We start from the raw sequence: 26,737 nt of genomic DNA, 5'->3' as shown, positions 1-26,737 counted from the left end.
TAGCATTAATAGTCGTAGCCACATTCTCCATTGCGGCTATGAAATCAGCCAGACTACCTACCAATACGATTTTCTCATTACCTTTTCGTCCTCGTCCTTGACCTCATCTACATCCACGAGACACCATTTGGGTCTTATCCACACCAAACAATTGATATTAAGGTGATCAGTCTCAATATCTCAAGTTTAGCGCTTTAAATTCCCAAAAGTATGCTTATGAACAATTATGCTATATTTATCAAGCAGATATCCTAAATAACATATACACAGAGTATGCTCAGAAGCATAGTCAGTCCGTCCCTCAGGCTTTACGAGAACAAACTGGGTCGAATACCTTAATGTAACACCCTAACACACAGAGCTTTACGCTTAATTTGTAAATCAGAGGTAGTGGAATATTACGACCTCTAAAACAGAAAAGTACATACATACATACATACATACATACATACATACATACATACATACATACATACTTACATACATACATATATATATATATATGTATGTATGTATGTATGTATGTATGTATGTATGTATGTATGAAAGATAGTATAACCATGAGCCTTGAAAGAAAGGATAAGCAAAGTAAAACAGAAATCATGTCGCACTCGAAACGTCAAGACCTGCGAAGCAAAGACCTACTAAAAATATATATACATCCCAAAAGATAACTAAAACGTAAATCGTGTTTTTCCAAAATCAACTTCTAAGAGGGATATACAAGTTAATATACAAAAGTGGAGAATATATAAATGAGATACAAAATGTAGAGCCCAAAATAAATCATTTCCTGTATCTAAAAAATTGCACATTCCTGAAATGGGTGAGAACCAAAAGGTTTTCAGTAGGGTAAAAGTTCAAAATAGAGACGATATAAAATCACACGGACCCACTAGGCGATCATATACTCAACTCAACTCAAAATTTAAGGCTAGGGTCCTTTCTAAACCAAACAGGATAATCAGAACTAAATTAAGCTAATTAATGATCTCAGACTCCCAATTACTCCTAATACAAGTCACATTCTCCTCCAGAACAATCCTCGATATCACCACCGCTAGCATAAGAGATGATTTTTCAGTTATACAAATACAAACAAGACAATACAAGGCATACACAGATAAGGAGAGCATATATAACAAGTAGATCAAATAGCAAATAGGCACAATTAATCAAGAAAGCAAACCAATTACAAGATGCACACCAAAATGATGCATGTCTATCCTATGACCAATGAGCTCATCTGTCAGTTATGCAGCCAACCGACATGTCCGGTAGCTAATCCTGGATAGTCCTTCGGTGCGCGCATCCCCAAGAGAAATTTACATCTCTTAGAGGAATTATCCGAAAAGGTATTAAGTGTCTAGCCACATCTTGCGGTGGAGGGTCAACAAAGTCTCAAGTCTCGACTTAGAGCAAGTGGGGTGAACCACTGCATCTACCCAGGGAGTCTCAATCCTCAGATTCAATTTCAATTCATTACGCAAGCGGGATAATACCCAGACCTCGCCATAAACAGTTATTTCAATCAATACGCAAGTGGGATATCACCCAAACCTTGCCAAACCAACCAATCAGCCATACTCAAACATCGTCAATCTCATTCATTCATGTCTCGTATCAATTTAATATTTAGTAAGTTCATTACTTTCAAGTTCTCATCAATATTCATCAACTCTACTCCACAATCTTATCTAAAATCTCCATTTAATCCAATCCATAGGTTCATACTTATTCTCAGGCCAAAAAAATAAGTTATCAGACCTTAATTGGGGGTTACGAAAGTTTACAAGCTTGTCCAAAAAGCTAAATAGTCAAAAACAGAGTTTAAGTGTGAAAACAGGGCTTGTGCGTACGCATGCACCTGAAAGGTTTCCCAGCTTGTGCGTATGCATTTCTTTGTGCGTACGCACAACCTGTAAATTTCTCTTGTCATGCGTACGCACATACTCGTGCTTAGGCACGAGCACTTACACTCGCTCTACCTCGTGCGTACGCACCACTTTGTGCGTACACTTGACTAAAATCCTGGTTTTTCTACAACATCTCAGATTTTCAGTTTAAAACCACAATTTTTAATCACTCATAACTTCTTCTACAAAATTTAGTTTTTCATCATTCTTAAACCATCTTAGAGCTCTCATCACCACATTTAATTTAAGATAAATTTCATTGAAATTCGAACTCCAAGCGCCAAGTTATAGCCCATTGAAATTGGTCAAAAACTCATTTTTACCAATATCTGCATAAAGTCATTTCAACCAAATTCACCAACTTACTCCATTCCAAACCATCCTAAACCTTCACTAGACACCATCAACACACATTCCTCAATACTCAAATATCTTCTAACTCATTCAAGCCTAACCAACCCAAGTCCAATCCATATAACTTAAACCATCAAAACATCAATTTACATTACAATCACCACTTATAAATTTTTAATTTAAATTCATCTTTTCAACCACAATTCACGTTCAATTCATTCATATACACATTTTACATTACTCAATAATAATTCAATTTTATACAACCAATCAATCACAATAACAACCATTTCTATTCAATCCCATCCTAAAGACAATTAACCTAGGTTTTCACATAATCTTATATAATACCTGCTCAAAACTAAAATCCATACCTCTAGTGAAGATATTCCCAAGCTCCAGCACCTTAGACTCCTTCTTCCTCAAAGAAATCCAAGCTTTTGTCCACTTCAAGCTCAAATTTACACCATCCAAGTTCCAACCAAGCTATTTAATCTAATCTTTCCACCAATTTCATACAAAATCACAACTCTCAATACCTAGCCTTTATGAAATTGAAAGATTCAAAGGAAGTAAGATTTCCTTACCTTCACTAATTATTTTGATAATATCCAGCAATAGCTCATACTAGAGAAACTCTAAACCATCAAAATTATAAAATTTCTCAATATCTAAAGCTCAAACTCGAATTTAATTTGAACAACAAAACTGAAGCAAAAAAGTTCGAGATTCTTACCAATCTATTCAGATAAGAACATAGAGGAAGAGATGAGTGACACGTGACCGTAAACAACACGTCAATCGGAATTCGGGTTCGAAAGATATGAGTAATTGAAATAAAAAATGAATAGTACTCTAGGTTTTCTTCACTCTCTTCTCTCTTCACCGTTTCCTCCCTCTCTCCCAATGCGATGCATTTCTGAATTTGATGATCTTGTTAAGTGTGGGGGAGTGTTTTAATAGTTGGCTTGGGTTCAACATAGACCTGGTTCAATTGTTTTATCCCATTTGTCCAATTTTGGATCAGAATTTTTAAGATTAGTGTTTTAATTCGTATTCTAATTATTTTTACTTCTTCAAACTATAATTTTAAATTCTTAATCTTCTTTACTCATAATTAATTTATTAATTATAATTTAATTGGGTTTTACACCCTACATATTCATATTTTTTTCATCTCTAAAGACAATATCTTCTCTAAATTAGACAATCTTTTCTCCAATTCATGTCTTCCAAAAAAATATTCTTCAACATTTGCGCCTTCACCTTAATAGTTAGCACTCAAAGTCTTTGTAAATTTTTTCAATTTTTTCATCGTGCTCATCAAGCGAGCCAAAGAATGATAAACTACACAAATTCTATCCAAATACAACAGTCTAAGCTTACCTTAAAGCATGGGAACCCAAAAAAAGGTCTATTGGAGTTGGTGGTTGTTCTCAACTTGTGGAGAATTACATAAACTCCGTAGAAACACTTTGAAATAGTGCCATCTCTATTATCACCTCTTTGTACAGTACACAGACTGGCATTTGAAACGGATCTCTCTTGGCTTCTCCCACCTCGCCTTGTGCTTGAAGAGCCTCCATCAGTAGCTATGGAAAATAGTTTCTTACCCTCAATAAGTATCAGTAGCAGCAATAATGGATTACACCTTTCATAGAGTTCCAATTTGAAAAGATAAGACTCAATATCGAAACGGGTGTCTTTCATATTTGGAAACTTATTTGTCTTATTCTAACACTCACCTATTCACATCAACAAGTAACAAATGGCTCAGCAATCTCCTCCAAGTCAACAAACTCTATTACGTCTTTCACCCCTAATTCCACGGAGGGATAAATATGTTACGCGTTCACAGACAAATAGGTCAAAAAAATTTTTATCCTTTGCTCTAAAACATATAGTTACAATTTTTTTTTATAAAATATTCGAGAAGCATGACCCGTTATTGGCATGATAAAATTCTGCCACCATACAAAAATGGATTTTTTTTTCAAAATTTGTTTTTGAGCATAAAATTAGATTTTGTAGCCAACTTTTTTTCAAAAATAAAAAATAAACAGACCAATTCATATAATCCGTCAAACTTGTCATAAAATATTTCACATGGCATATCTCCTCTTCTTCACTTCAAAGGTCGCACGTTCAAACCCGACCGGTTGCACTCAGGGAGAAAAATGTGATAAGTGTGTGAGGAGTGTGTGGGTGTGTTATGTACCTAGGATTGAGGGTTGTCTAATCCATTGGGGTACCTAAAATTGAGGGTTGTCCAATTCACCGAAAAAAAAAAGAAGCAATTTTTCATGTCCAAAAAAAGCAATTTTTATTTTTCACCAAAAGTTCAATCTTAAGTCTTAACTATATATAGTATTATTATTTTTTAATATGTATATTTTTCGCCCCTATTATTGTTTATAAAATTGATCCGACGCCAAGATAAAAATTTAAGCATACAAATAGTTTAATATCTAACAACATTCATTTTTTTTAATATTATAACAACATTCAAATCTATCATCGATTGAATGGTGATTTAAAATGAGCCTTTCTTCAACTCTACTAAAGACATAGATAAGTACTTGAGACAAGAGGTATTGTTTATGTAACACACATTTGTTTGGTTGCGAGCATGTTTTGTGAATTTTCTGAGGTAGTGTCTCTTGTACTTTGTAGGATAAATCCTTTCTCCTAACATATTTAATCCATCTATTTTGAATGTCAAGCATTAAATCAATTATCGAGAAAAAATGATTAACAAAAATACAAGCCCTATAAATACCCAATAGCAAGAGCAATTAACGGTATAACTATTACTAAAAATCCCAAAGCTATAAATACATAAACACCATAACATGCATACAAGAACTGTGGTGTAAATTAATTCATTTGAGTAGATTATTATTATAGTTTGAGAAAAAAACAATGCATCCTTTGGGTTCTTCTCCATCATCATGTTTTGTAGCATTAGGTTTAGTTGTAGGTTTTTTGGTTCTAAATGTGGCGGTGTTGTGCAATGGAGGTTCAACAAGCTCCTTTGTTAGAAAAGAGGAGAAGACTGAGGATATGCCACTTGATAGTGATGTCTTTGCTGTTCCTCCTGGTCATAATGCTCCCCAACAGGTATATACCCAAAAAAAAATAAATTTTTTTTTGCAAAAACAGGTTGTTTTTTCATAATTAGAAATACAGAAAATGATAAAAAAGGTTGTTTTTTCATAATCTGCAAAAAAAATTAGATACATCTTGAAATTAATTTGTATGACTCATTTTCAGAAAATTTACATTTTTTAAAACCACACACAAATTTTTTCGGTTATGTTTTTTCCCCTTCTAATCTGTTCTTGATATTTTTTTATTTCTGTTTTCACTATTTTATAGAGTATTCATAAATTTTATTTTAAAAGATAGATATTTTTATTTGTTTCAGTATGTGTCTTGAACAAAGTTGGGTTTGTTTTATTTGTAAAGTGAATTAATCAATAGGTTAAATGGTTTAGTTTGGTTTGATTAGTTCTTGTGATTTAGTCTTCTGACTTTTTTAAAATACTAATGTATAAATAAAAAAGGTTCATATAATACAAGGTGATCTTGAGGGGAAGGCAGTGATTGTGTCATGGGTGACAATGGATGAAAAAGGGTCAAACCAAGTTCGTTATTGGAGTGAAAAAGACAAAAGCAAACCAAAGGTTTCTAATGGAAAAGTTGTTACTTATAAATATCACACTTACAAGTCTGGTTATATTCATCATTGCACCATCAAAAAATTGGAGGTATATTCCATTTGCTTCTTTGTTATAATGTTTCTAGTTCTAGTTAAGATTTTGCCTTATGGATTAATTTTTTATCATTATTAGTAATAATTTTTTTTATATATTTATTTCTTTTTTTATAGCACAACACCAAATATTACTATGAGGTTGGAACTGGAAAATCAGCACGTCAGTTTTGGTTTATGACTCCTCCAGAAGTTGGTCCTGATGTGCCATACACATTTGGTGTCATGGGTAAGTGTTTTTTTTTTAATTTAATTTTACGCAAATTCCCAAACCATTTTTTATATTCATCTTTAAGGTTCCGTTTGAACAGTTCTCATAGAAAGATTTTCATAAATGCGGAATAAAAATGTTTAAGAGACAATAAAAAATTAATTCAAAACACTTTAAAATTATTTTATTTATATTTTTTAATTATAACTAGAATAATTGGATAATATTAGATGTAATAAATGTATAATTATAGATGTTACATATATAATATATTTATAGCTAGAATAACTTAACATTTGTTAAGTTAAATAAAATAAATTTAGGTCATTGTCTGCTTAACATTACTCAACGTGAATATATATAGTTAAATATAGAAAAAAAATATTTTTTATATCTTATTTGATGAATAAAATAGATTACAAATCACCATGTTATCACTTTTTCACCTTTTGTTATACATTTGAACCTTATATCTAAATATAGAAAAATAATAATTCCATTCCTATTTTTGGAAATGTATGCTACTTCAAATATGATTTTTTGTATTGTATATTTTCATGAATTTATAAAAAAAAAGTGACTATAAAAAAAAGAGTGAGAATAACATAAATTAAAATTTTTTTATTGATAATAATTTGAGAGTATATATTAGCTGAATCTTAATTTTTATTAATTGTTGTGTGGGAATTTATGTACGTATTTATTACAGGGGATCTTGGACAGACTTATGATTCAAATGCAACACTGACTCACTATGAAAATAGCCCAAGTAAAGGAGAAGCTGTGTTGTATGTTGGAGATCTGTCTTATGCTGATAACCACCCTAATCATGATAACGTTAGATGGGATACTTGGGGAAGGTTTTCTGAAAGAGTTGTTGCTTATCAACCTTGGATTTGGACTACTGGCAACCATGAACTTGATTTTGCTCCTGAAATTGTAAGCTTCAATATTTCTCCCTCTTAACAATAATATCCAACTGAGTTTTGAATGTTGTTTTGATGAATTTGTTGAAGGGTGAAAACATTCCTTTCAAGCCATTCACCCATCGTTACCATGTTCCTTATAAAGCATCAAATAGCACTCAACCCTTTTGGTATTCAATCAAGAGAGCTTCAGCATACGTTATTGTCTTGTCTTCATATTCCGCATATGGTAATAATACTTTGAGTAATGTTAGTTAACCAAATTTTTTTAGTCCCTTCAATTCTAAATCCTAAATAAAAAATCTTCAACTTTAAATTCTAAATGCTAAAGTTGGCTAATTAAAAATTGATTCTCCATACTTTCTCTAGTACTTTTACTATCTCAGATGATAAAAATATTTTTATATGAAAATAATAGTTAAAGCAATTTAATCAAACACGATAAACTATCTAACAATTCTTAGCTATCATATTCACTTAAAGACATCTTCACGCAATTAGTCACTATTACTGATTTACTGCATTCAGTTTTGTTATGATAATCTAAATAATCTTCAAAATCATTATAGGAACATATACACCTCAATACCAATGGCTATTAGAGGAGTTACCAAAAGTTAACAGGTCAGAGACTCCATGGTTGATTGTTCTTGTACATTCACCTTGGTACAACAGCAACCAGTATCACTACATGGAAGCCGAAACAATGAGAGTAATGTTTGAACCATGGTTAGTAGAGAACAAGGTTGATGTTGTATTTGCTGGCCATGTTCATGCCTACGAACGATCTGTAAGTACTAATACGACATAATTTTACATGGTCATCTAATAAAATTCAGAAAGATAAACAAATAATGACAATTTTACACGAATCAGGAACGAATCTCGAATATTGCTTACAATATTCTAAACAAAAACTGCACCCCAGTAAGAGATCAATCAGCTCCAGTATACATAAACATTGGTGATGGAGGGAATGTTGAAGGCTTAGCAATCAAGTAAGCTAGATTCTTATTTTATGAGTGTGTTTAATTTGTTTCTGATATGAACATTGTTTTGAGAGTGCAGCATGACAGAACCACAGCCAGATTACTCAGCACACAGGGAGGCTAGCTTTGGACACGCCATTTTCGACATAAAGAACAAGACACATGCTCGCTATAGCTGGCATAGGAATCAAGATGGATATGCAGTGGAAGCTGATTCTATGTGGTTTTACAATAGATTTTGGCACCCTCTTGATGATTCCACAACTAAAAAAGCTTCTCAGTAACCATAGATGCAAGAATGGTAGTTTTGTCTGGCTCACTCTGATTCTATTAAGATTCTAGCCTAATATATAGGCCAAATTAGGGAAGAACGTTTAGTTAAAAGGAAGGCAAAAAGATTGAAGTAGGGGTATGAATTTTGTTATCCTCTAATTCTCAGTTTTGTTTTCCAATACTAGCTGAAGTTATATTTTTTAATTCCATTTTTGAATTGTAACAGATTTAATATATATACAGTTTTCATATATGTATAAACCTACTTTTAGCCTTAGACATCAAATAAATAAGAAATAGAATAAGAAAAGTAAAAAAGAAACAAGAAACAAGAAAAGAAAGTGAAATTCACAACTAGTGTAGATACAAAAGAAAAAGTAGAAATGATATTTTCTAGATAGATAAACTTCTAAGAATGGATTAAATAGCAAGGGAAAGTTGAAAAGGTATGACACACACTTTTAGCCCAATATCTGCTCCCTCTCTTGGCTCTTTTTTTTAAAAAGAAAATGAAAGTTAAGTGAAAATTAAATAAATAGATTTTATAGTGAATGATACACATATGTGCTTATATTATATCCAAATAGCATAATAAAAATGGAAAAATCTAAAGGAGTTGATCACATTAAAATTTTTAATGCATGTCCAAAATCCAAAATGTCACTTGTAACCTGCAAGTGAAGCCAAAGAAGGGACAAGGATGAAGGATCTTATAAAGTGAGGATCTCACCATGTGCCACCTAATCATCGATGCAACACAAACACTTTTTCTTTGGAATAGAATTTACAGAGGGGTTTGTTCTACCATGATTGTTTAAAATGGAGGTAGGATTAATAGTTTGTGTTAGAAACTTTATTATGACAGAATAACTGTTGATTTGATTTGATGATACTAAAATTACTTTTGCAAGTTTGTAACTATGAAATGGACATGAATTTTGTACTAAACTTATAAAAGAAGTAATGGTGGACCTTCCTTCATATTGCTGGTACGGCCAAACAAGCAGCCAATGCTCTTTCCAAGTGAATTACAACTTCAGCCATAGTTGGCCTGTCTCGAGGCGCTGCGCGCACACATTCTGCAGCTAAATACCCCACATACTCCTCAGCAGCTTTTGGGGGTGGCATTCTTGGATCCAAAACCTTGAAAATCTCATCTTGATCAATGTAAGGTACTGCAAAACTTGCCAAATGTATTCGCTCCCCATCATCAGCTCTATGTATGACTTTTCGGCCAGTTAGTATTTCTAGCAAAACAACTCCGAAACTATAAACATCACTCTTTGTGGTTAGTCTTTGAGTTATGTAGTATTCAGGGTCCAAGTAGCCTGGTGTGCCAGCTACTTCAACTGAAAGATGTGTGTCCTCATCTTCAGGACCCTTCAATGAGATTCCAAAATCACACAATTTGCCTGTCCACTTGGAATCCAATAATATATTGGATGACTTTATGTCACGATGAATAATTGGTGGGGCAGCATAGTGGTGGAGGTACTCTATCCCCCTTGCTGCATCAAGTGCTACCTTGATCCGTGCCGGCCATGACATTAGAACAGAAGAAGTTTGGTGGCTGTGGAGATGATCATGGAGGCTGCCATTGTTCATGTACTCATATACTAAGATGCGCTCATTCGTGTCACGGCAGAATCCTAATAGCCCAACCAGGTTGTTGTGGTGGAGTCTTGAGTGAATCTGAAGCTCATTCACAAAGCCATACTCCTTCTCATCTTCATAGTTGGGAGAGATTTCAGCTCTTTTTATTGCAACTTCCTTACCATCTTGCAGTGTAGCATGGTATACTGATCCAAAGCCTCCTCTCCCAATCATTTTGTCTTCTGAGAAGTTTTCGGTCAATTCAAGCAACTGTTGCAGGGTGAAATCCTCCAAATATCTATCTTTTCCCTTGCTAGTTATGTGGCTGAAAGGGTTCTTTGAGATTCCATGGACAGTTTGAACTTCTGCTTCCATTGATGAGGTCCAAGTGTCATCTAATCTGGCAGGGTCATGGTCGCGGCCTCGGCCTCCTCTACCTGTGCCGTGTCAGTAAAATAAGCACTCAATAGAGATAATTATTCAGATGCTCAAAGAGTCTAATATATGAACTATTCTATTATCATCAAGTATCATACCCACACATAACAATGTTACCAACAAGTTCAAAAGTTTAATTCATACCCTTTATTAAACTAATACATACCTTTTTTAACTACTTCATCATCAGGTTGAAGGTCGTAGAAACCTTTTAATGTTGGTGGCATCCTTTTCTTTGTAACTAAACTTAGGTCCCATTGCTGGCTGGTAAAGCTTTTTTCATCTTTGTTCACACTTTCACCCTTTAAGCTGCTGGCTTCCAATTCAATTGATCCTGTTACAAACATGGTTTCCATTTCTGTTAATGAGTGAAAAAGAGGTAAGAAACATAAAGAGGCAAGTAACCAAAGTTTTTCATAGTTTTATAAGTCATAAAAACAAAATTCTGGATCAGGGAAAACTAAGCACTTAAGTAACTAAATATTTACATAAAGCTCAGGCCAATCATCTACCATTCCTACACTAAATAAACAGTAAGAATTATAGGATAAGGATCATAGATGCAGAGATGTTCATATAATGTGACTGACAAATAGACAAGAAGAACTAGAGCAATAGAGCATTAGGATGGACATAATATATACCTTCTTTGATTCCATCACCAATTTGAAGGTTGGAAGTATGAGCTATCTTGCTCCAGTCTGATTCATAGGATACATCTGACACCATTGGCATCCTTTTCCTTCTTTGATCCAATTTTTGGCTTTTGAGGCTTTCTCCATCTAAGATGCCTTTTCCTCCCTCCAAATATGTTGATCTTGTTACAAATCTCTTTTCCCCGAATTTTTGTTTTTGTTCAGGGATTTCCCCTTTTGTTTTGCAACCAGAAAGAGGTAAGAAACAGAACAAAACATACAAAAGGATGCAATTACAACATGACATACTGATAAGTAGTGATAAATCATTAGAGTTTTATATGTTGCTTTTGTGATCACAGAAACAAAATTCTGAATCAAGACTAATGAAGTACTTGAACTGATTTCACATGCCAAACCAATTCAAAAGGCTTGTAATTGCTCAGTGTTATTTATATATATGCTTAAAATAATGTTTGAATTTTGAATGCATACAAAATTATAAACAGCAAATGCATACAAACTTCCATGATCAGGCTGCTTATCACCCTCACAAATGCTAAGCTAGCAGTTAAGAATATAAGATGCATATGCATAAAAATGGCACTGATAAAGAGACATGAACTAGAACATTAGGATAACTATTTTAGGGATTTTCTTTTTGATGTTTGGTATAGTGAATCCAATTCATACCTTTTTTAACTTCGTCAATTTGTAGGTTGGGAATATAAGCTATCTTGCTCCACTCCGCGCCCGCTCTATGCAAGAGTTTCTGGGACAATATTGGGGACTCTTTGATGCAAAGACGAGTCAAAGATGATGGCAGCCCTTCTGGCAAGGAATATAGCCCATGACAACAGTTGATCTCCAATGTCTCAAGAGCTGTCAAATGCTGAAACCCTGTGCCATTCAAGATTCTGAGACTCAAAAGTTTACTCATGCGTAAAGACCTGAGATTTCTTGGCAAAAAGTCCTTATCCGGAAATGACTTCATGCCAATGCATCCACTTTCAATCTCAAAATGAGTTAATGAGGGAAGTGTATCCAACTTCCACTCCTTTTGAGGTGCAAGTTTGTCAGAAAAGGTGATAGAAAGTAAACTTAAACTAGATGGCAAGCCCCCTTCAGGAAAAGATTCAAGTTCTGGACATTTGTCTATAAGCAATGATTGAAGTGATGTAAGATATGCTAAATGATTAGGCAGTGACTTCAACCTTCTGCAATTAGATATTGATATTGATTTAAGGTAAGGAGTTGGCAATCCTGTTTCTGGAAAGGATATCAGATTAGGACAGTCCCGGATTTCCAACGACTCAAGTTTCAGATTTCGATCACGAAGTTCCTCAGCTATTGAAAATAACTCTAGTTTGGGACAATCCTTGATATAAAGAGTTCTGAGTCTCGGGAATAGGTTTATGGATATGGAGGCGAGCGATTCGCAACTACTACTTATGCAAAGATATTCCAAGAATGCAAATTTCTTGTATGTTCCGAGAGGAATGAGGAAATCTAAATTTGGGCATTTGTGGATATAAATTGTTCTCAGGGAACTGGGGTGCAGAACATCAGAAAAGTTCTTGAGGGAGTAACAATCAATAAAAAATAACTCTCTGATATTTGAACAATCTTTTAGAAATTCATCTGGTAGGGACTCAAGGAACTGACAACCTTCAATTCTTAGGCTTTTTATTCTGGATGTCAAGTTGCACAGCTCTGATGCATCTGCAATCTTCACAATTTCAAAAGAAGACTCAAAATCTACCATGCCTCCGTCATCATCTGATACTAATTCATCATTTTTACCATTTGCGACAGGAGGCATTATAATTGTGGCATGGTGTGAGGAGGATTCTGAAGTCACTTCAGTCACACTTGTTGCAAGAATCTCAGTGCAGCCTTGTTCTTGTTCCTCTTTCTGTTCCATCAAGTCATGGACTTGATGAGGTATCTTAGGTAGTGGAGACACGAGGCGATCACATTGAAATATTTCAAGCTTTTTAAGAGAAGGAAGGCAGTTAGGCAAGTCTTGCAGCAACTGCGGGCATTGTATCAAGTAAAGCTCGCGGAGACATGGAAACTGAAGACTTTCATCATCTAAGAGGATCCATTCTTTCCAACTAGGCATGTCCACAAACCACAGGATCTTCAAGGACTTAAATGGAACATGCAAAGAACACTGTCCATAGAATTCATTGCCTACTGATCTTACATTGCCACACCCTCGAATATATAGCTCTTCAAGAGACGAAAGCTGTCCAAGTGGTGGCAGGAACTCACAATTCTTAGAGTCATAAATACAAATCACCTTCAAATTCGCAAACGAGGCATCTCCTAACCAGTTTGGAAATCTTCTATCAGGACAGCCTGAAATCTCCAACACTTTTAGCTGTTTTGGTGGCTCCAAATATTCTAGTGCATGCTCGCATTCAGCAAAGCGCAGCTGATTCCATCTCAAAACAAGATCTTCCAAGCGCCTCTTTTCTTTCAATTCGGCTTCTGCAGCATTCCTAGCTTCCACAATGTTCTGCAACTCTGTGATGCTTAGCATTTGGATATCCGATATAGTTGCCAACTCTGTCAAATTTTCCCCAGAATTCATGTTGACCGTGAAGCCAATCAAGGTTTGGAGGTTGTTGAAACTTGCAAGCTTTAAGGACATATCTAGCAGCTTGGTTCCCATTAGATCAAGATAACGCAAGTTAACCAAATCTTCCATGGTACTTGGCAGCTCTCGAAGATAGCAGCAGAAAGCCAACTTCAATGTTTCCAAACGAGATAGCATGCCTATTGAATCCGGCAATGCTCGAATTTCAGAGAAAGAGAGGTCAATGTATTCAAGAAATCTTAATTCTCCAATCTCATCTGGCAAATATGATATCCAAGAGCCTACAATTTCGAGGCGAACTAGATGATAAAGAGACTTTCCCGTCCACATAATAGGAAAGCCTTGTGGATCAATCTTTTCATCAACAAGATCAAACAAGGAATCTTCCAATGACAAAATATGATCCGAAAGCATCTCGAACGCAACGTCCAGCTCTGAAGTAGTGAGTATTATCGCACTTCCCTTGCCTGCAGCATCAGAAAAACATGATCGAAGGGATTCCCAGCCAGAAAGATTTCGAAAACCGTTCAAAACAAGAAGAATCTTCTTCCCCTGTAAGCACTTGTGCAGTCTATCAATCAGTTCTGGTAGACTTTCATCATAGTGAAAATCTTGATTGAAACTATCAAGAGTTATCTTAGCTAAACTCTCGGAATCAAGATCCCATTGAAAGTCAACCCAACCTCGAAGTTCGAAACAGGCCTTGACTCTGCCATGGTAGTAAACGAGGTTAGCAAGAGTGTCCCTTCCGGTCCATGCCGCTCCAACCACAGCAATCACAGGCGTATTTTCTCGATCGGAGAGTAAAAGGTCAACCATCTCATTCATCTCTTTATCTCTTCTTAGATTCTGAGAAGAAGGAGAAGAAGATAGTTGGTCTTGTTTCTCGGTCAGGAAGAGAAGATGCTTCTGGTTTGTTATGGTTTCAAATCTTCGAAGGACGAACTCAACTTCACGTTTAGCATCTGCAACTGTTGTTGCTATTGCTTTTCCAGAATCGAACTTGCAGAGAAGCTCGTCCAAAAGGTACATGATATCTTGGAAGTGACAAAGCCACTCTACCATGTTATTGCTTAAGGTTGAAGTTGTGGCGAAGAGATTCTCTTGAGCGTCGTCGGCGACAGCAGCAACGGTCAGCAAAGACTGATGAAGAAACTCCATGGTTTCTTGATTTTGAAGGTTCTTGAGCATCTTCCTAGGGAAGGCAGAGACTAGTGGCCAGGCCATGGCCAATCTGAAAGAGAAGATCCAACAGAATTCTGAAACAAGAGCTTAATAAGAAAGTCAACGGTTTGAAAGTAGAGGAAAGGGAAGGGGTGTTGTCTTCAACTACCTAATTAATTTCGCTTATTATTTCCTTAAAGGAAAATTCTACTTTTTCATGTAATAATAATACACTATAATTAACTTGGTACTTCACAGAACTCACCTAATATTGACCACAGAACTTGGTACTTTTTTTTTATCTTATTTTTTGTAAAAATGATCCAGCTGCTTTTCTAAGTTGGAATTAGGCACAACAATTTTGTTAAAGCGCATGAGACATTTTTTGAGACTGTCTCCTCTAGCTAATCATTATTTAATCAATATAATCTTGAACAAAATCCTCAAAAAAGTTATATACCTCAGCTGCATTTTCTATGTTGATTCATAAATCCTAGGTTGTCTTCAAAGCTTCTCCCCGCTGCAAAGAAACGCCCTGCAAGGAATGGCCAAGCCACCCAAGAAGAACTCTGTGCGTACAGGACACTGATAACACAACCCAAATACCAGTGGCTCATTATTAGAACAATCCAGTTGAAGATCATTGATCTTGTGCTTTTTCTTTTTTTCATTAAATATGAAAATTTATTTACAAGTATAGAAGGATGTTACAAAGAGCATGGTGAGCAAGAGATTCTGAATACAAAAGGTATCAACAATAAACAAAAGAATCCATACAAAAAACAATGGTTTTGAATCCCTCATCATATCATATCACACAGCCACAGATCAAAGATGCTAAACAAAGCATTTCAATTAAACAATCAGCCATAGGACATTGCAGAAAACAAAAAAGTTCCAGTGTTTCGTCCTTCCACATATTGTTTCTTCACACAATGTCTTTGTTGGGAATGTGAGCAATGAGGGGCCAGTAAGCTCCGGTCTCGAATTGGCAGAGAGGAACAAGCAAGGGACAATCTGCAATGATAAGATTTGACAAGGAACCTGGAAGCCCCTGTGAAGGTAGAAACTCAAGCATGCTACAACCTTCAATCACCAAATTTTTAAGAGCAACAAGGTGTTGAAGACCATCATGATTCAAAGATGTGAGGTCTTCAAGTCCCATGATATGAAGATCAGTCAAGCAAGCTGGAAGTAATCCTTCGTCTGGAAAGGACTCTAAACCAGTTAACTCCCCTTCAATCCCAAAGTACGAAAGCGATAGCATTTCGTGCAGACCCCACTCTTTCTGGGGTGCTAACTTTTTGCAGTTGCTAATAGAAAGCACTTGAAGATTAGGAGTACGCAACCCTCCATAAGGGAAGAACACTAGGTTGGGGCAATCCTTCAGTTGAATCTTTTCAAGATGGTACAATTCTTCTGTAAACTCATTTGATATACTTAGAGATCCAAGATTTGGACAACCTTGGATATGAAGGTGACGAAGCCAGCTAAAGGAAGACAATGAAAGGATTATGAGACTGTCACAACTGTCTTCAAGGTGCAAATGCTCAATCATGTGTTCTTCTGGATAAAGCTTTAGATTCCTACACTTGCCTATGTAAAGTGACTCTAACCTTATGGGAAGACCAAGTGCAGGAACATATTTAAGTGATGAACAATTGTATATGGACACTTTGCTTATATGTTCATTCCCTTGCATCATTTCCGTAGGTAGGGACATCAACTCATCACAATCAAATAGCTCTAGTTCTCTTAACATTGGAACCCTTGGAAGGGAATTAATGCTACATTTAGCAATTACTAGTTTGTTCAAAGAGCTCAAACGTTGGGGCAAATTTCCTGTTAATTTAGGACAATTTTGAATGTGAAGCTCTTCAAGAGAAGGAAAACACTCTTCAATGTCAATTTGCAACCACTCCTTCCACCTATGCATGTCCTTAAAAGTCAAAACTTCAAGGACTCTAAAGGGTGAATTTGTATTACCATAGAACTCAAGGCCCACTCTTTCTAGCCATGTCATTTTTGCTATTAAGAGGGTCTTAAGAGAGTTTAATTGCCCAAGTGGTGGCAATGTCAAGCAGCTAATGCAACCAATTAGTTGTACAGACACCAAGTTAGAGAATAAAGGGTTACCTAACCATTCTGGAAATGTTCTGCCACCATAGTTTTCAATCTCGAGCCTCTTCAAGTTTTTATGCGGCTGTAGATTATAAAGAACAATTGCTTCCTTGGATAAATTATGGACATCGTTTGTCCATTCGAATACCAACTCATCAATAAATGTCTTCATCATCAAGTTGGCCCCTGAGGCTTCTGTGGCATCAATGACATTCTGCAGATTCACAATTGAAAGTAAACCATGCAGTTGAGACAGAGCTCCTAACTCACTAATCCTTGATCCAGTGCTTTTGCCCACGATGAAGGTAGTAAGATGTCGAAGAAGCTTCAATCTACCAAAATTTGGTGGCATCTCTACTAAAGGAGCACCAGTAACATCAAGATGGTGCAAATCAGTCAAATTCTCCAGATCTTTGGGCAAACTAGTGAGACAATCACAATGTGCTAACAAGAGTACCTGTAAATTGTACAAACACCCTGTAGAGCTTGGTAACTCTTGAATCCTTGTATAAGAAAGATTCAGATACCGCAAATGCTTCAAGTTTCCTATTGTAGAGGGTAATGTAGAAATCGGATAACTAGACAAAGAGAGCACGCGAATGCGTTCAAACATTGGTATCACACTATTGAAATCATTGTCAGTTAATGAATCAAATTGCCTACTAGAGTTTGAGTCTTTGAATGGTAGAAAGGTCCACACTTGTGAAAGATACCTCTTAGGCACATCAAGCTTGTCTTTTGAAAATGATAAATGGCGAACCTTATCAGGAATTTTCTGATCACCACCCTCCTCAAAGAAGTGGAAGAACTCGCCTCCCACGTATTGTGCCAAGTCGCTTATCAAATCATGCATGATGACACACAAGTCATTACCAGTTGGTCGTTGTAGTAATGATCTTGACAATAACTCCTGCAAGTATTGCTCGCCTACATCGTGCATTGTTTTAGTCTTTGATGGTTGCAGAAGGCCCTCAGCCATCCACAAATGGATTAGGTTCACCCTATCAATTTCATACCCCTTAGGGAACACAGAGCAGTAAGCAAAACAGGCCTTCAAATGCGACGGAAGGAGTTGATAGCTCAATCTTAAGGCCGGCAATATGTTACTCTTCTTAGCATCCAAATCCCACATCTTGCTTTGCAGTATGACATTCCATTCTCTAGCATCCGTTACCAAGTGTAAGAGACTCCCAAGAACTTTTGCAGCAAGGGGAAGACCTTTGCACTTCCTCACTATTTTCTCACCAATCTCCACCAAAGTTGGATCAGCTGTACTCAGGTTTGTACTCCCAAAAGCGCAGTGGGCAAAGACATCCCAACAATCCTCGTATGGAAGTGGCGAAAGGAAATAAGTGACGGCAGCACGGATAGTAGTTGCAACGTCTCCATTGCGAGTGGTGACTAGAATAACACTACCGGGAATAGCATGAGAAAAGGCCATCTTGAATAGCTCCCAATCAGAAAAGCTCACAGACCAAAAATCATCTAAAACCAGCAACAACCTTTGTCTTCTCAACTTGCGATTAAGTTCAACCTGAAGTGTGTCCAAGTTGTCGCTCATAGACTCACAAACCTTCTTGGTTAAGTGCAGCACATCGGATCCCGCCGAAACTTGAATCCACGATAAAGTGTCGAACATTGGCACTAACCGAGGGTCGTTAAACAAAAGCTGAGACAGAGTGGTCTTGCCAATCCCTGCCATGCCAACAATTGCAACAACACATACTGGATCAACTTGCTCACTCATGGCAGCGAACATGAGTCGAATGATTTCGTCTTTTTCTTGATCCCTGCCATAGACCTTAGACTGATCTACCATACGAGTTGTAGGAACATACATTAGATCTGCACTTCCTAGTTCCAACTGGGATTGCTTTTCATGACGTTCTCTGAGACCTAGACAATCTTTCTGATCCCTTAAAACTTGAATTCTAATGTTTATCTCATCAAGACTAGAATTCAATTTACTGGTAATGGAGTCCAAGAATTCTCTTACCCATTCCATGGCAGTGTTTGACTTGGATGCCAGATTTAAACGCAATACTTCGGTAGCAATCTGGTCCAAAAGGTCTTGGCCATGGTACACAGTTTCTCTGAGCTCGTCAACCCATATCTTGACATATGGATTGACAATCTGTTTCTCTTCTGCATCTGCAAGGACTGCATTCACGGAGAGCAACTGCAGCTTTAGCTTCTCTGCCGCGGCGGCCGCCGCCGATGCTGCAATAGTTCTCCGAGAAAACAAATCCAAGAGCTGACGAGAAGCTAGCCTGTCAATCAAGACTTGCAAAGCGGCAGGGAGAAGAGCACTCACCAGCACACCCACCATTGTGCCTTCTAACACAAGCAACCACTAACTTCACACGATTCTTGATTAGAGATCCAAACAGAGTAATTGATAACTAGCACCTTTTTACTTTGGAAGTTTCGTCGTAGGAGAGTCATTATTACATACTAATACTATTAATATGAGCAGTACACGGTGATGGTTGGTAGCTTACTTTTCTGGTCAACGGAGCTTACAAAGTAAGATTTGTTTTAAGTTGTTTTTTATTCTGTTCTTGCCACAATTTCTTTTTTCTTATATGGAAAAATTGAATTTTATTATCGAAAGCACAACTAGACTTATAACATTTTTTGGTTTTTATATAAAATAGTCATGACTCAACCCAGTTTACTCGTAAAATAGGTAATTCGAGACCATAAAAATATAACGTTCATAAGAGGGTCATTTTGTTTGGCATGACTTAGATAATTTGCGAATTAAGCGGATTCGAGTCGGACTTATATTTCTTTACTGGACTCACATTTATGGTCAACTATTACAACTAGACTAGATACCCAATTATTTTGTCCTTCCAATGGGCCAATAGTATTTTTTTTGTTTTTGATGAAGATATTTCTATTTATCAGAACGAATAATACTTCTCATCCAAGTGTTTGTTCAAATTCAATTAAATTAGTCTAACATAATAAAAATTAGTTAACATTATTTTAAGTCTTATGATTTAACTTGGTTAAACTTAATTTATAAAAATACTTGAATGTGCAACATACTTGAATGTGTAACATTACTGTATTAGAACTACGTTCTAACCAAATTCCTTTTTGTATTTATGCAAGACGCTGGAAATCTCAAAGATTAGTGTCAACGTGTGTTTTTGTATTTTAACTCTCATTCTCGTTTTTCTAAGATAGATACTGCAAACTTAGGTTCAGACTAACCCGGCTATGTGTGATAAGCTGCTGCAACAGAAAAAGTATTTTGCACCAAAATCAATATACAAAATAATTTTTTATAATGGACAAAACCTAATAAATTTCTATAATATACCTATCACACTCCTGAAATTATATTTTAAACCAAAGTAATATTAGAGTAAATGGGCAAAAATACACATGAAAGCATTTAGGGTGCTGATTCAAAAGTGATTTGGATCCAAAATCTACTAACTGAACTCAAATTTTCATCAAACATGGTTCCATCATTGTTCTGCGACATCAATGTTGTGCTGTTAACAGCAAATCAATTCTGCATAATAAGACAAAATATTTCGAATTAGATCTCCATTTTATTAGGAAAAGAATCATTCGAAACAAATTAAATGTGGTGCACATCCCTTCCACAAAACAAATTGCGGACATCTTCACAAAATCCCTCTATTTCACATCATTTGATTGCTTTAAAACCAAACTCAAGGCAACTTCGAAGTGAACTTGCATTTGAGGGAGGACAATAGCGTAGAGACTGAACATACAGAGCATAAAGTGCAGAGCTAGTGTTGTTTATACTTAGTAATAACTAAATCAGTTTAGTTTCCTTTTATATACATTCTGTTAAAGTTGGTTATAACAGAATTGTTTCTTTAGGTCAGTCTTGGACTCTATATATAGTGCAGAGTCATAACAGTGTAACACAATCAATTAATAATATAATACATGCATATTGAGTTACTTCTCTTCCAAGACTTTCATCTTCAATCTTGCATCGTTCAAAAGAATTCGTGAGTTTGGTTGTCACCTGATAAGCTGGATACATCAGATTGAGGGTTTTCATATTGTTACTAGCTATCTATGTGATAACTTAGGTAGATATAAAAGACGTTAATATGATGGAAAGGAAAGAAAAGGAAAGAAAAGGAAGGGACAGGACAATGACAATAAGTATAATACTTGAGTCATTGTACTAAATAGAAAATAAATAACACGTAAAATTGGGGCTAAAATGTGAGAAATAGAAATAAATACTTAACTAGAGTGTTTATACTTGGGAAAAAAAATCTTAATATAAAGAATAGCCTAAAAGCTAATCTAGCCCAGGATAAGTGTTGCTTTGTTGAGCACGTATATACAATTATAGATGTGAAATTATCCAAAGTTCCAAACCAAAGAGAACTGTTATGAGAATTTCCTAGAGAAGAAAAGGATTATTTTGGTGTAAAATGATGATATTAAATTCGTTAACTTGTATTGAGCTTCTGCTTAAGTATTTATACAATGAGTTACAATGACTAGTAAAGAAGTAACTAAGTGCCACGTCATTTAGTGACTTACTAATTTTCTAACTGCCTTAACTAACATCGTTAACTAATCTAACTGCCACAATTTACACAGGTTGGCACTACCTAGAACAAGAGTACAGTAACATTAACAAGAGGCTTTAGGTAGCGGTAACAGTAGCTACAATAAAATTACCATTGCCATCACCGGGACTGAATTTTATTTCAACCAAAAATGAAAAGATTCTTAGTAAAGTAAGAGAAACTCACATGGTTTGTCAAGAAGTTCACAACACAGGCTAGTAGAGGAAGAGGACACAAGCTTTCATTCCACCACTTCCTCTTAGTTGGGATTGCAACAGCTTTCAGAACCCTCTCTTTGGTTGTGGCTGCTTAAAACTTAATGATGCAGCTTCAACTTCCTTCCCTGGAATTATTGTTTCTGTTCAATGGTTGCACACATATCAAACCATTCAGCGGCTCAACAATCTGATAAATGTTGGTCACAGGCTTATAAAATATAAAATAACTTTCTAACCCAATACTATAAATTTACACATTCTTCAATCTCAGTGGGCATCAGCAGCATAGGACAAAGTATAACAATAATGTCACCAACAAAGAAACAAGAGGGCTATCTTTGTAGGATAAATATAAATCATACCTTTGTTAACTCCATGACCTGCATCATCATCAATTTGTATGTTAGGGATATGAGCTACCTTGCTCCACTCTTCCCCTGCTTTATACGAGAGTTTGTGGATCAATATTGATGATTCTTTGATACAAAGACAAGTCAAGGATGATGGCAACCCTTCTGGCAAGGAGATGAGTCCGTGGCAGCAGTTAATCTCCAATGTCTCAAGAGCAGTCAAATGCTGAAGCCCTGTGCCATTCAAGACTCTCAGACTTGAGAGTTTGCTGATGCGCAGAGACTTGAGATTTCTAGGAAGAAGATCCTTCTCTGGAAATGATTTCATGCCAATGCACCCACCTTCAATCTCGAAACAAGTTAATGAGCAAAGCGTATTCAACTTCCACTCCTTCTGTGGTGTAAGTTTGTCACAAAAAGCAATTGAAATTAAACTTAAAGTGGATGGCAAACCCCCATCTGGGAAAGACTCAAGTTCTGGACATTTGTCTATAAGCAATGACTGAAGTGATGTAAGAGTTAAGAAACGATTGGGCAAAGACTTCAAACTTCTGCAGTTAGATATTGTCATTGTTTTGAGACTAGGAGTAGGCAATCCTCTTTCTGGAAAGGATATCAGGTTAGGGCAGTCTCGGATTTCCAAAGACTCGAGCTTCAGATTTTGGTCACGAAGTCCCTGAGCCACTGAAAACGACTTGAGATTGGGACAATCCTTGATATAGAGAGTTTGGAGTCTTGGGAAAAGGTTTATGGAGATGGATGTAAGAGATTCACAGCTGCTACTAATAAAAAGATGTTTCAAGAGTTTAAACTTCTTGTGTACTCCAAGAGGAATGATGAACTCTAAAACTGGACATTTGCGGATATGAAGTGTTCTCAGGGACTTAGGGTGTAGAACATCTGCAAAGTGCTTCAGAGAGCAACAATCAACCAAAAACAACTCGAAGATATCTGGACAATATTTCAAAAACTGATTGGGTAGGGACTCAAGAAACTGGCAACCTTCAATCCTAAGGCTTTTTAATTCACCTGGCAAATTGCAAAGCTCTGATGCATCGGCAACTTTTAAAATATTAAAAGAGTACTCAAAATCTAGCATGACATCGTTGTTACCATCATCCTCATCATCATCTACTACTGGTTCATCAACTTCTCTAATAATAGGTTCCATTATGAAATTAAATTCATTAGGTTCAGCCGCACTTGTAGCAACAATACCATCACAGTCCTTTTCCTTTTCACATTCAGCGGCACTTGTAGCAACAATATCATCACAGTCCTTTTCCTTTCCCTTTTCTTGTTCTTGTACCAGTAATTCATGCTTGTCAAGTATCTTTGGTCGGGGAGCCACAAGACGATCACACTTAATTATTTCAATCTTTTTAAGAGAAGGTAGGTGCTTGGGCAAGTCTTGCTGCAACTCTGGGCAATGTATCAAGTAGAGCTCACGGAGGCAAGGAAAATGAAGCCTTCCATCATCTAAAAGAATCCACTTTTTCCAGTTTGTCATGTCCACAAACCACAAGACCTCCAAAGATTTAAATGGTACATATGAAGTACAATGCCCATAGAACTCACTGCCTACCGATCTTACATTGTCACACCCTTGAATAGAGAGCTCTTTAAGAGATGAGAGTTGCCCAAGTGGTGGCAAGAAAGGGAAATTTCTACAGTCACGAAGATGTAGGACCTCTAATGTCCTGAATGACGAATCCCCCAACCAATTTGGAAATCTTCTATCTGGACAGCCCAAAATTTCGAGCATTTTCAGCTGTTCTGGAGGTTCCAAATACTCTAGTGATCTTTTGCATTCAGACAGACCCAGGGTCTCAAGAAATTTGGGCTGTCCTGGTGGCTGCAAATGCTCTGGTGCTTGTTTTAATTCAGGAGCACACAACTGATTCCATCGCAAGGTAAGATTTTCTAGATACCTTTTTCCCTTCAAATTTGCTAGTGAGGCACAGGTAGCATCCACCACATTTTGCAACTCTGTAATGCTCAGTGTTCTGATGCTTGGAAGACTAGCCAACACTACCAAATTAGACCCAGAATCCTTGTTCGCTGCAAAACCAAGTAGCGTTTGGAGGATTTTCATTTCCCCCAGCTCTATAGGCAACCATATTGGAAAGTTACTTCTGCCTGTGATATCCAGATAATGTAAGTTAACAAAAGGCAAAATAACACCTAGTATTGGAGGATATTCCCCAAAAGACAACTTTAAAGTGTGCAAACGAGATAGGGGAGTCACTGAATTTGGCCATCTCCGTACTTCACAGAAAGAGAGGTCAAGGTACTCAAGGCATCTTAGCTCTCCAAACTCATTCGGCAGATTTAACCTCCAAGCGCCTACTATTTCGAGTCGAACCATATTGTGAAAGTTGTATGGACGGCATCTTGAGAACTGAATGGGGAGACTAAAGTCACTCAAGTCTAACAAATGTGATCGATTAATCTTGAGCAGCTCTCTCCATGCGTACAAGTCTTGGTAGTCATACAAGACACTACCAAGTTTCTTGACAGCAATAGGCAGCCCTCCGAGCTTTCTCACAACTTGCTTAGTCACGGTCACAAATTCGAGATGTTCATTCTGGTTTCCATCTCCAAAAGCATGATCTGAAAACAATGAACACGAGTCTTCCAGAGATAATAAGCCCAGATGTAGAACTTGATTGGAACGCACCTCTAATGCAGCCTCTAGCTTTGATGTGGTGAAGATGACCGCACTTCCAACAGCAGCATCAGCAAAACATGCCCAAAGGGTTTCCCAGGCTGTAAGAGACTGAGTTCTATCAAGCACCAGCAAAAACTTCTTCCCGTTCAAGCACCTCCTTAGACGACCAATCACCTCCTTTAAACCATCTGAACAAAGAAAGTCCTCGTCGAAACTATCAAGAACAATATTCCCCAGACTCACAGCATCAATACCCTCTTGATAGTCCACCCAGCCTCGGAGTTCGAAAGAGGCCTTGACTCGGTCGTCGTTGTAGACAATTTCAGCAAAGGTGGTCTTACCGATCCCTTCAACGCCCACGATTGCAATCACAGACGTGTTGCCAACGGTACCACTGGATCGATCAGATAGCAAATAGTCAACCAACTCATTCTTTTCTTTTTCTCTTCCGTAAACATCAGCCTTCAGATACGAAGATCTTTGCTGTTGCTCTTGATCTTTCTCACCTTGTAATTTCTCGGTCAGCAGAAGAAGATGCTTCTGCTTTGTCATGACTTCGATTTTTTGGAGTATGAACTCCCAATCAGGTTCAAAATCCGCAAATGCATTTGCAAATAATCTATCCCACAGCAACATGGACAAACGGTACATCACATCATGGAAGTGATGCATCCACTCCGCCACGTTACAGCTGGCAGATCCGGATAGGGGAAAAAGCTTGGCTTCCGCGTCGTCGGCGACAGCAACAAGGGTCAGCAAGGACTGATGCATCAAGGAGGTCAGAAAATTGGGCTTGATCTGTGGATTGTGGAACAATCCCAGCATCCGCCGAGGTAACAAAGACAGTAGTCTCTTGCCCCTCCCCATTAACACCTACCTGATTTCTGTACTCCAAAGTCGGAGACTCGGAGTTCTTGACTAATTGACTATTGATAAAACAAAAACAAACATGAAACTCAAATTCAAGGGAGTAGAAGAAAGCTAACCACGTTCGTAATAGGTATGTACGAAACGTCGTCACAGAGTAGGTTAGGACTCAGGGAAAACGCATAGGAGTCAACTCCGGAACCACAAGCCTTTTTTTGGTCTGGGATTAGCGGAAGAGATAACCCAGTAAATTTGTTGAATCGGGTTTTTAATTTTGAAGTAATTAACTTTATGCGGAGGGATTTTTTTTTTTACATATAAATAGAATAAATTTTTTATTTATATTTACTAATTTACTAATACGTGTATATTCTAGATTATTTATGAATTTAAAATTAAAATTTGATAGGCATTTCGAATGCAGTATACAGGCTCATTATTTTTAATATGAATATTAAGTATGTTAAGTGTAACACTGGGGCGAAAGCTAGTGCACTCCAGGTAAAGTAGGGAGTGCAACACTCTTTAAAAGTTAACCTACTATCAAAAGTTATCAGATAAATTTAATTTATTTATTATTGTTATTATTTTTTTTGTCATGGGCTGAACAAACAAACTGGCACTAACAAAAATACTAATTCCCTCATTTAATACACGGACGACCTTTACACCACAAAAATACTCAGAAAAATTTGATTGAATTCCTCCATTACTCTATTATTGTCGATGTGATGTCTTCAAGCATTTTCACTGTTTTATTTGTTGGCAGGTGCTTCCATTATCGTTCTGACTAGTCACAGATTTTAACGCTCTTGAACCCACCACATTCCACCTCTACCATAAATGACCTTCAAAATCCAAAAAATTGCTGCCATAGAAAAGAAAGACGTATGTCTGTCGCTGCTGCTAGTTGGCTAACTCCAAACGCAAAATCGATTCTGTAGAAGAATCACGGTCTCCATGAAGGCGCCATCAGATGACGACATAGTCAAAGCACAAAATAGATGGCAGTTACAACAAGTTTATTATCTTTTATTTCAAATTATCC

At 36.7% G+C, this 26,737-nt stretch overlaps 4 protein-coding genes across 5 annotated transcripts; 1 reads left to right on the top strand and 3 right to left on the bottom strand.

The window, feature by feature from the left end:
* Positions 1 to 267: 267 nt before the first annotated feature.
* Positions 268 to 8,543, top strand: LOC107477522 (purple acid phosphatase-like). The gene is made up of 9 exons (XM_021137637.2): positions 268 to 292; positions 5,245 to 5,390; positions 5,837 to 6,040; positions 6,163 to 6,274; positions 6,966 to 7,195; positions 7,273 to 7,411; positions 7,752 to 7,972; positions 8,059 to 8,180; positions 8,251 to 8,543. Exons 1-9 carry the CDS (start codon positions 274 to 276, stop codon positions 8,453 to 8,455), a joined length of 1,398 nt encoding a protein of 465 aa, XP_020993296.2. The 5' UTR covers positions 268 to 273; the 3' UTR covers positions 8,456 to 8,543.
* Positions 8,544 to 8,874: 331 nt separating this feature from the next.
* On the bottom strand, positions 8,875 to 15,074 carry LOC127745700 (putative disease resistance protein At3g14460). The gene is made up of 4 exons (XM_052259076.1): positions 11,804 to 15,074; positions 11,120 to 11,344; positions 10,642 to 10,809; positions 8,875 to 10,474 (listed from the first exon to the last, which is right to left on the bottom strand). Exons 1-4 carry the CDS (start codon positions 14,940 to 14,942, stop codon positions 9,423 to 9,425), a joined length of 4,584 nt encoding a protein of 1,527 aa, XP_052115036.1. The 5' UTR covers positions 14,943 to 15,074; the 3' UTR covers positions 8,875 to 9,422.
* Positions 15,075 to 15,530: 456 nt separating this feature from the next.
* Positions 15,531 to 19,414, bottom strand: LOC127745819 (putative disease resistance RPP13-like protein 1). Its single transcript, XM_052259716.1, has one exon. The coding sequence runs from the start codon at positions 19,327 to 19,329 to the stop codon at positions 15,808 to 15,810; it is 3,522 nt and encodes a 1,173-aa protein (XP_052115676.1). The 5' UTR covers positions 19,330 to 19,414; the 3' UTR covers positions 15,531 to 15,807.
* Positions 19,415 to 20,282: 868 nt separating this feature from the next.
* LOC107477519 (putative disease resistance protein At3g14460) lies at positions 20,283 to 25,931 on the bottom strand. 2 transcript variants are annotated; one of them, XM_021137633.2, is made up of 3 exons: positions 22,164 to 25,931; positions 21,770 to 21,941; positions 20,283 to 20,532 (listed from the first exon to the last, which is right to left on the bottom strand). In XM_021137633.2, the coding sequence occupies exons 1-2, from the start codon at positions 25,687 to 25,689 to the stop codon at positions 21,865 to 21,867; spliced, it is 3,603 nt and encodes a 1,200-aa protein (XP_020993292.1). In that variant the 5' UTR covers positions 25,690 to 25,931; the 3' UTR covers positions 20,283 to 20,532; positions 21,770 to 21,864. The 2 variants fall into 2 exon arrangements, with proteins under 2 accessions (XP_020993292.1, XP_020993293.1); XM_021137634.2 differs by lacking the exon at positions 20,283 to 20,532 and adding an exon at positions 20,552 to 21,029 and having other exon boundaries at positions 22,164 to 25,930.
* Positions 25,932 to 26,737: the final 806 nt, after the last annotated feature.

The sequence above is a fragment of the Arachis duranensis genome, chromosome 3 (assembly GCF_000817695.3).
Source record: "Arachis duranensis cultivar V14167 chromosome 3, aradu.V14167.gnm2.J7QH, whole genome shotgun sequence".
Classification (NCBI taxonomy): Eukaryota; Viridiplantae; Streptophyta; class Magnoliopsida; order Fabales; family Fabaceae; genus Arachis; species Arachis duranensis.
The sequence above is the reverse complement of the archived record's forward strand: the minus strand, read 5'-3'. Positions and strand labels throughout refer to the sequence as shown.

Bases quoted from the DNA above. Each gene is read 5' to 3' on its own strand.
- LOC127745700 (XM_052259076.1), bottom strand. From the start codon at position 14,942: ATGGCCTGGCCACTAGTCTCTGCCTTCCCTAGGAAGATGCTCAAGAAC. The intron at 11,345-11,803 runs GTATGAATTGGA...GCAAAACAAAAG, and splicing joins AATTGACGAAGTTAAAAAAG to GGGAAATCCCTGAACAAAAA. The intron at 10,810-11,119 runs GTATATATTATG...TGTTTGTAACAG, and splicing joins TGGTGATGGAATCAAAGAAG to GATCAATTGAATTGGAAGCC.
- LOC127745819 (XM_052259716.1), bottom strand. From the start codon at position 19,329: ATGGTGGGTGTGCTGGTGAGTGCTCTTCTCCCTGCCGCTTTGCAAGTC.
- LOC107477519 (XM_021137633.2), bottom strand. From the start codon at position 25,689: ATGGGGAGGGGCAAGAGACTACTGTCTTTGTTACCTCGGCGGATGCTG. The intron at 21,942-22,163 runs GTATGATTTATA...ACCATTGAACAG, and splicing joins AGGTCATGGAGTTAACAAAG to AAACAATAATTCCAGGGAAG.
- LOC107477522 (XM_021137637.2), top strand. The intron at 6,275-6,965 runs GTAAGTGTTTTT...TATTTATTACAG, and splicing joins ATACACATTTGGTGTCATGG to GGGATCTTGGACAGACTTAT. The intron at 8,181-8,250 runs GTAAGCTAGATT...TTGAGAGTGCAG, and splicing joins GTTGAAGGCTTAGCAATCAA to CATGACAGAACCACAGCCAG.